This window comes from Mus caroli, chromosome 6 (assembly GCF_900094665.2).
Source record: "Mus caroli chromosome 6, CAROLI_EIJ_v1.1, whole genome shotgun sequence".
Classification (NCBI taxonomy): Eukaryota; Metazoa; Chordata; class Mammalia; order Rodentia; family Muridae; genus Mus; species Mus caroli.
Window position 1 is genome coordinate 49396160 of NC_034575.1, and position 8881 is coordinate 49405040.

The 8881-nt window shown below is 48.4% G+C and overlaps 1 protein-coding gene across 1 annotated transcript in view; it reads right to left on the reverse strand.

Annotated features, from left to right (window-relative positions):
* Positions 1-4275: 4275 nt before the first annotated feature.
* Positions 4276-8881, reverse strand: part of Nod1 (nucleotide binding oligomerization domain containing 1) — a 48598-nt gene continuing 43992 nt past the window's right edge. Inside the window, exons 11-12 of the mRNA XM_021165643.1 lie at positions 8536-8619; positions 4276-5318 (exon numbers count right to left, since the gene is read on the reverse strand). Coding sequence (XP_021021302.1) covers positions 5246-5318; positions 8536-8619 — 157 coding nt within the window. The 3' untranslated portion in view covers positions 4276-5245. The remainder of the gene's footprint in view (positions 5319-8535; positions 8620-8881) is intronic.

Consider the following 8881-nt stretch of genomic DNA (forward strand, 5'->3'; position numbering starts at 1 on the left):
CAGACATAGAGTGTGTTTACACACACCTTTTAATCCCAGCATTTGGAAGGCAGAGGCAAGCAGATCTCGGTGAGGTCTATTCTACATAGTGAGTTGCAGGCCAGTCAGAGTTACATAAAAATATCTGCAGACACACAGTGTGATTGCAACAGTGAGAGGGGTGTTTGAGGGTCAGTGAGGTTCCATGGCTAAGGACATCTTCCAACAAGCCTGGTGAGCCTTGGTGCCCACACGGTGGAAGGCAAGAACCAACTCCTGAAGTTGCTTTCTGACCTCCAGATACATTCTGTGGCATGCATGCATGTACTGCCCCCCCCAACCCTCTCCCACACACACAAATTTTTAATTAAAGATATTTCAGCAAAGTATAAACAATCATTGCAAAAAAATTAAAGTAGCTGTATTATTATTGTTTTGATTTGGGTATGATGTATACGCCCAAAGGCTTATATGTATTAGACCCCAATTGGTAGAGCTTCCCACTGAGAGGTGTTCGGCTGATGAGGGTTGGAGTGGACCTGAAGCTCAATGGACTGTTGGGAATGGTGGACAATGGGAACATGGGCCTATTGGAGGAAGTGGATCTCTGAAACCAGCCTACAAAGGGAACATTAATGCCCCATTCCCTAACTTCTGGGTCTTTCTGCTCCATGACTATGAGGTAAATAGCCTCTTCTGCCATACATGCCTGCCACCAGAAGCCTAGAGGTACTGATCTGATCAGCCTTGGCCTGAAACCACAGAACCATGAGCCCACATCTCTCCATTAAGCTGTACTTCTGAGGTGTTTGGTCAAAGCAATAGAAAAGGAACACGATTATATGCAGCATTTTTCAATGCTCAACATTATAAGGTTGGTTTTACAACAAAAACAAATGTGCATGGAAGAAGAGAGCAATCAAGGAAAAATCTCAAGGCATTAGACACCAACTCAAAGTAGCCAAGTAATTAAGGGGGGCTGGGACAAACCACAGCTTATTCAGCATTCTCATTTTCTTATTTACAGCCTCGTTCTGTGCTGTCTAAATTATCACAGGGAGCCTTTCTAGCACTCAATGCCTCTGGGAACCTTAAGCTGATTGTGGGTGAGGTTCCTTCCATCTCTGCCGATGACGTCAGTGTTGGGGTGCTCCCTGACACCCACACAGCTTTGTTACAGGACATGTTTTTACTTGTCTGTGTGAGCATGTCTCGTTCTCCTCTAGAGAGGCAGAGCTGGATAATGGCCGATGTTTCACCCCAGCACCACAGCAAGGCTGTGTTTGCTTCTGTAAACTAAGTAGTTAGTTACCAGAAACAGGTATGTGCGCCATGTCTGGAAGTGAACTGAAAACAGTGATGAGGCCACCGTTCCTTGTTTGGTAGTGTTAACTCTCCATCACTGTGACAAAACACTGGAGTGCGGGTAACTTAAAGAAGAAAGGTTTAACTTGTTTCAACTCGTGGACCCTTCACTCTGTCTGTGGACCTGGGTGAGGCAGAACATCATGGCAGAGGGTGGGGTGGAAGACGGCTGCTCTCTTCAGGGTGGGCAGGAAGTAGCAAGAACAAGGAAGCCAGGGAGTGATCAGCTGGGCTAGGGGACAAGGACATGCCTCCACTGACCTAAAGAATTGACCTCAACTAAGCTTCACACCCTCCGCTAATAACTCAATAGATTAACCCTTTGATGAGGCCAGAGCATCAATATACAATCACTTTCCCAAAGCACCAGCTTGGGACTTCGCTATATCAAAGAATAGTTTATGTGTGTGACTATTCAGATTTCTAGATGTGTATTTCAAGATGAAACCACATACCAGAATCTGTAAGGAAATTGGACAGTCCATGGCATAAGTCTGCACAGTCTTCAGTTCTAGCCCCTGTCTTGCTCTTTCTTGCACAGCAGAGACATGGCCCCCAGCTGTGCTCAGCAAGTCCACACTTCTGCTGCAGTGTCCTTCAGGAACTCTGATGAGGACCAAGCACTGCTTTTCATTGACAGAGGTAGAGTATTACAGGAAGCGTGATGCCCTGTAAGCTGTGGAGGCAATGAGAATACCCAGTCCTTTTTGACTTTGCTGGGAGGTGCTCTCAGCATCTCCGAGCCCGAGAGAGAAGAAACAAGTGGAGAATCCACTGGACAGGACACGAGGATGTCAGGTTTGTGGTAACTGGAGCCTGTAGGGTGGGGACCCTGTGCCAGCACTGCTCGGTACCCCGAATGTCACCTCACAACAACCTCCTGGGTTAGAACTCTTCCATTCCCATTTGTCAAAGGAGAGGTCAAGACTCTAACAGCCATAGCCAGCAGGCAGGCTGTGGAAGAGTGGGCAGTGGGGAAGTTCATTCTTCCCAGGTACATAGTGACTTTACAGGCTTTTGGAAGGAAGTTCCCGGGTGGGGAGACAGCTCAGTCAGCGAAGAACTTACCTTTAGGTGTGAGGACCTAAGGTTTTTTTTAAGCCAGGCATGGTAGCAGGCAGTTGTAATCCCAATGGTGAGGGGCAGAGGATCCCTAGAGATCACTGGCCCCCAGCCTAGCCTGTTCACCCCCAGCCTAGCCTGTTCACTCCCAGCCTAGTTTATTCAGTGAGTTCCAGGCCAGTGAGAGATCCTCTCAAAAAAACAAGGCTTCAGACTTCTACATTCACATGTGCACACTCATATATGCCTGTGTTCACACACACACACACACACACACACACACACACACACAGCTCCAAATCATGAGCCATCAAGATGGCTCAGCACTTGCCATCTTGATCTGAGTTCATGATCATGTCTTATCATCTGAATTCAATCCCTGGAGCCCACATGGTAGAAGAAGAGAACTGACCTCCTCCCCCCCCAAAGCTTGTCTTCTGACCTCTACGTGAATGCTATACTATCGCATATATCGATATACTATCGAGAGAGAGAGAGAGAGAAACACAGAGAGAAACACAGAGAGAGAGAGACAGAGAAAGAGCACACACTCACAAAGTAAATCACTCAATCAATAATTTTTAAAAGAAAGCTTCATTTTGGTTATGTTGTTTAAATGCAGCTGTGAAAGACTGAGTTTTTTTCTTCTTCCTCCTCGTCCTCATCTCCCAAATAAGCCAGAACATCCTATGGAAATAAATTCATCCAAACTTCATATAAGACATTCCCATTGCCATTTGTGTTTGGAAGGGAAACGCTGGGGATGGAACCCGGGGCCTGTATACCTCTTAGGCAAGTCCTCTTCCATGTAGCCCAGGCTAGCCTTGAACTCATGGTCCTCCTGCCTTAGTCTCTTTAGTGCTAGGATTACAGATGTGGGCCACTGGAGGACCCATTTTCTTTTCTTCGATTGTATGGAACCTCTCTCCACCTACCAGCCCCAAACCTCTGCTATAAGGCAGGAAGTCAGGTGGGACCTTTTACCACCAGGAGGACTGAAATACGACAGATCTGAAATCCAAGGCTGTGCTAATGCCCAGCCTCTCAAGGCCACAGTTCTGACAGCCGAAAGGGCAGTAATGAGTACGCTTTCCCCACCATGGTTTCACTCTGGCTGTTACTAAATCTATGCTTTGCCCCAGAGAAGGTCTTGTATGATGTGGTGAGGGTGCAGCCTGTCACAAGCATCACTGGCCATCCACATGACACTGTTTTATTGTGCTTCTGGTAGATTCTTCCCAATCCAGCTAGAAAGAACTTTGCCACCCCTGAGAGTGATTATTGGATGAATATTGGGGCCTGTAGTGTGGAAGGCGGGGATCCCTACAATAGTGCTTTTAGGGGAACTACATTTGTGGGGTTGTCAGCTCCTATAGGTTTCTTCCTAATGTCCTCCGCGCTAAGCCCTCAGCTGCTCCTATCCTTTCAAGCTGCCACACAAAGCTACACTTGGACTCTGGGACCAACAGATGCAGTTGGAGGATCCCCTGAACTGTCTCTTGCTTTCCCTATTGGCTCAGTCCCTCTCATCATGGGGTTCCACCCAGTAGCAAACCTGGCCTGAAGAACCTACTGTGTGTTAGTGACAGTGTGAAATGGCCCCAATATAGCCATGTGTCCTGACTCAGGAGCAGTCCATTTCGATTCAGAGACCAGGTAGAGTGGCCTTGGATGCCACCTCTACCCTTCTTGTCCCTTGGTGGAACCTGTGAAGGATCAAGTTGGTGACACCTCTAGCTTCTGTTTATCTGCCCTCTGTATAGAATGACACCTCAAAATCCCCACTGCGGTGAGCCAGGCTGAGCTTAAGGCATGCTTTCCAAGCAGAGTCCCTTCAGAAAACCCCAGACTTGGCCATTAGAAACAGTGAACGTTTTAAATATTTTATTAACAAATGAACTGGCAAAAGAACATGTTATCTGCAACATTCCAACTGTCCCATCCCATGCGCACCATGGTATGGTGGTGGGTATCTGCCATGCTTTGCTTTGAGCTATCAGCTGGCTCTCTGAGTCTTAACTGTGTCCAGTCACCCTCCAACTTCTGAGGACATGAAGATACTTTCTGCTCACAGGCAAGGGAGAGAGTTTTATTGTGATCTCAGGACCATGGAGGCAAGCCATGCCTGCTGCTGTGGAGGCTGGGAAGTGATTCTCCCTCCTGGGGCAGGCACAGTAGAAACTGGTAAAAAAAATTCTGGGTGGGCCCTCAGCCCTCTCACAGCATAGAGATCCTCTGAGACTGACTTAAACCAAAGTGTGATGAGCCTTTGAAAGCCAGCTCGCTGTGGGTCCTCAGATGAGCCCTCCCCACGGTGGACCTACTTCAGCAGCCATAGCTGTGAGGAAGAAACAGACCTGTACAGTGAGAGGGACTAAGCAGAGGAAGGAGGACTCAAGATAACCATGCGGTCACCGGGTGCCCTCTTTCCCCGAGAAGTTACCATTGGCTCTGCTCAAGTTCCCAGCTCTTTTCTGAAGGTGACATCGTTGGTCCATGGAGCCTTCAGCCAGGCGTCTATTGGCCTCCTCTGCTGTTGCGTTCCTTCAGCTTCCGTCTAATGGATATGCAGGGAGATCTTTGTACAGAAGATGCCCTGCTGGCTTTGAGTGGTGACGATGGTTCCTAGGACTCCCTGCTTCTGCAGGGTCTCAGCCGGGGCACGAGTGCTACCAGTCCAAGCATGTGCAGGGGACGTCGGTGTGCACTGTGGAGGTGTGGGTTCCTGACAGGCACCTTGCTGCAGGCCCTGCACAGCATCCTGCTACCCTGCTGACTGCACAGTGCTGTCTGTGACTGAGGAGCAACCCAGGACAAAGATCCCGCCCAGGAGCGTCCGTCAGAAGCAGATGATTCTCTTCTCATTCTCGAAGACTTTGGCCTCCTCAGGGTTAATCAAGTTTCCATTGAGACTAGTGAGAAGGAGCAAAAGTAAATTTTATATAAAGTGCCATGGAATATTATCCATCCATTTCCAATAAGTGACCTCACGCACTGTGTGTGTCATACAACCCTGAAATAAAGGAGCACACGCTATCCAAAGTATGCTTTGATATGAATACCAGTTAATACCAGCTGTCCTTGCTCTATTTACTGGGTCTCACTGGACTCTTCTATAAGCAGCTTCTATAAGCTCAAGGTTAATGACATTTTCAGGTCTCATCTTTCTTTGGAGCCTTCATAGGCATTAGGCTGTTTTGATCTCTTTCTCCCTGAAGCACCGTGACATCTCTCAGGTGGACATCACAGGCTCTAGATTTTCTCCGGTCTCTGGGCACTTATTCTTTTTTTTTTTTTTTTTAAGATTTATTGCTTTTTTTCATGTATATAGGTCGCTGTTTTCAGACACACCAGAAGAAGGCATCAAATGCCCATTACAGATGGTTGTGAGCCACCATGTGGTTACTGGGAATTGAACTCAGGACCTCTGGAAGAGCAGTCAGTGCTCTTACCCGCTGAGCCATCTCTCCAGCTCTGGGCACTTGTTCTTAGCCTGCTTTCTCATGTCCTCATTCTTAGTACCGGCCGGAGGCTGGAATCTGCCTGGGCTCTTTGCTTCTGGCCTCTTATCTTGCCACAGACACATCAGCTAGGCAAGCTCACTATTGGGGCCTTTCTCTGGATGTCTCCATACACTTCAAAGTTGCCACAGCAGCCCAGGCCTCCAGCTCAGGGAATAATCCTTTCCTGCATCCAGCTGTGTCAGGTAGCATGCTGGAGTCCCTGAGGCCTGCTTCCATCCTGCTACTATGGCTGTCATGGAGTTCTGTTTTGATTCCTAAGCAGCTCTGGCTTGACACTCTGACCCTCTGCAGCCTCAGCCTCCAGTTCAGACTAGCCTCAAATTCCCAGAGAGCTGAGTGCTAGGATTAAAAACTCATGCCACCATGCCTGGCTGCTTGTCGTTCTTGTTGGACAAACTCTGCCTCTGGATGTGTCCTTCTCCAACAGGTAGCACTTGCAGACCACTCCAGCCTTCTAACTCCCAATCTTCCTTGGTGGCTTAGTCTAAAGCCTCTTCCTGGAGTGTTACTGACTGCTCCGTTAGATGCGCGCTGGCCTGACCACATCCCCTTTCTGCTTCACACCCTTCATTACCCTTCCCCTGAGCTTAGTATAAAGATCAAAATACATGGTCTGACCCTGAGCTCTTTCATGCTCCTCTCTCCTCAGCCCCCTCGTCCACACCACCTGAGTCTATGGACATCAACTGTGGACATCTTTGAAACTGGGTGCGTTACTTTCCTTGTTGCTGTGACAAAGGCAGCTCAGGAAGGAAGGGTTTATTTTAACACGCAGCTTGAGGGTATAGTGGCAGGAAAGGTGTGGTGACAGGGGTATGGGACAGTTTGTCACATTGCATCTGCAGTCAGGAAGCAATGCGAGATGAATACTGGTGCTTGCTCTCTCAGAGCTGCCCCACCCCCGCCCCCCACCCCCTGCCCTTTCTTTTTCAGTCTGAGACCCCAGCACATGGGATGCTACCACTCATGTTCAAGGTGGGTCTTTACACATCAACTAACTCAATCAAAACGTCCTCATAGACACACCCAGAGATTTCACCAGTTCAGGCTAGCCTCAAATTCCCAGAGAGCTGAGTGCTAGGATTAAATACATGCCTGACTGCTTGTCGTTCTTGTTGGACAAACTCTGCCTCTGGATGTGTCCTTCTCTGACAGGTAGCACTTGCAGACCACTCCAGCCTTCTAACTCCCAATCTTCCTTGGTGGCTTAGTCTAAAGTCTCTTCCTTAGGAGACATACTGGCTGGTTTTGTGTGCCCACTTGACACAGCTGGAGTTCTCACAGAGAAAGGAGCTTCCCTTGAGGAAATGCCTCCATGAGATCCAGCTATAAGGCATTTTCTCAATTAGTGATCAAGAGGGAAGGTCTCAGCCCATTGTGGGCGGTGCCATCCTTGGGATGATGGTCCTGGGTTCTATAAAAATGCAAGCTGAGCAAGCCAGGGAAAGCCAGCCAGTAAGCAGCACACTTTTATAGCCTCTGCATCAGCTCCTGCCTCCAAGTTCCTGCTCTATGTTATAGTTCCTGTCCTGATTTCCTTTAGTGATGAACAGCAATGTGGAAGTGTAAGCTGAATAAACCCTTTCCTCCCCAAATTGCTTCTTGATCATGATGTTTTGTGCAATAATAAAAGCCCTGACTAAGACAGGAGACCTGCCTTGAGCCCACTTCCTCCTTGACTATCTGCCCTAATGTGCTCTTCCCTCATTTCAGGGGGAGGCCATGAGGGCAGTTCGCATGTGTTCACCATTGGATTTTCAGTAGCAGCCCAAGGATGGCATTCAAGCCCATGTTACTTAGTGACAGATATCAACACAGCACCAGGAATAACTGGTACCAAGAGGTAGACCCAATCAGCTTACAATCAGGACCCCTTCACAGAAAGCTTGGCCTTTGGGTACCAGACAGTTCTCTCTTGTTGGAATGGGGCTCTAGTCTCTATAACAATCTTGTTCATAAAGGTTTTGCTGTGACTGTAAGAGTGATAGATTCTACATTAATAGTTAATTAGTTGTCAACTTGGAAGGATCTAGAACTATGTTCTAGAACCAGCATCTAAACAATTTTACACATGTCCACTTCAGGCAAGGTGGGCAAAACAGTTTGTCCACTGCTGGGATTCTGTCCTTCCTGTTTCACTTCAAAGCAATGCTGGATGCAGCACCTGGACTAGTGTGTGCCCAGTGACATTTCAGTCACACCTTTCAGAAGCCAAGACTGGGGAGGACTATATCTCAGTAGGTCTTGGGTATTGTAACTCTTTTCTCCACTGACACAGGAGACAAGGGTTAATGGCATCCACCCCCTGAATCTGGGACTCCGGTTCCTGGTGAGGCTACTCCATAAGCCTCAAAGAACCCACAGTTGGCTTTGTCCCTTCTACACATCACGCTGGGAGGGACACCCCAGGCCCAGGTTCCAGGGCACATTTCCAGAGCACTCAGGGCCACTGGGCTCCCTCCTGTCCTGTAACTGCTGCCCCTCACCACAGTTGTTTTCACAGGCAAGAGGGCAGAGGAATGGGCTTCCATGGTAGCATAAGGAGGTTAGTGGCACTTGGTCAGAAGCTATGGAGCTGGCTGCTGTGACAAGGGTGTGACCTTACCAAATCTCTGTTATGGCGGTGTTCTTCTGCAATGCCCTGGCCAGCTGCGCTGTCCCCTTGGCTGTGATGCGATTCTGGATCAGCCTGAAAGAAGAGTGCACCTGTGTTGACACAGAAGGCTGGGTCCAACCTGGGATCCACGGGGTCAGGGTTAGGTGGGAACAGGATCCCCAGAATTATTCCTCACTTGACTGACAATGGCTCAGACACATGAGGACACTGAACAACCCAGGAAATCCTGTTTTTACACAGTGAGTGTGATATATCCAGGCTCATGCATAGCATAATTTTAAACAGATCTTTCTCTCTCTCTCTCTCTCTCTCTCTCTCTCTCTCTCTCTCTCTC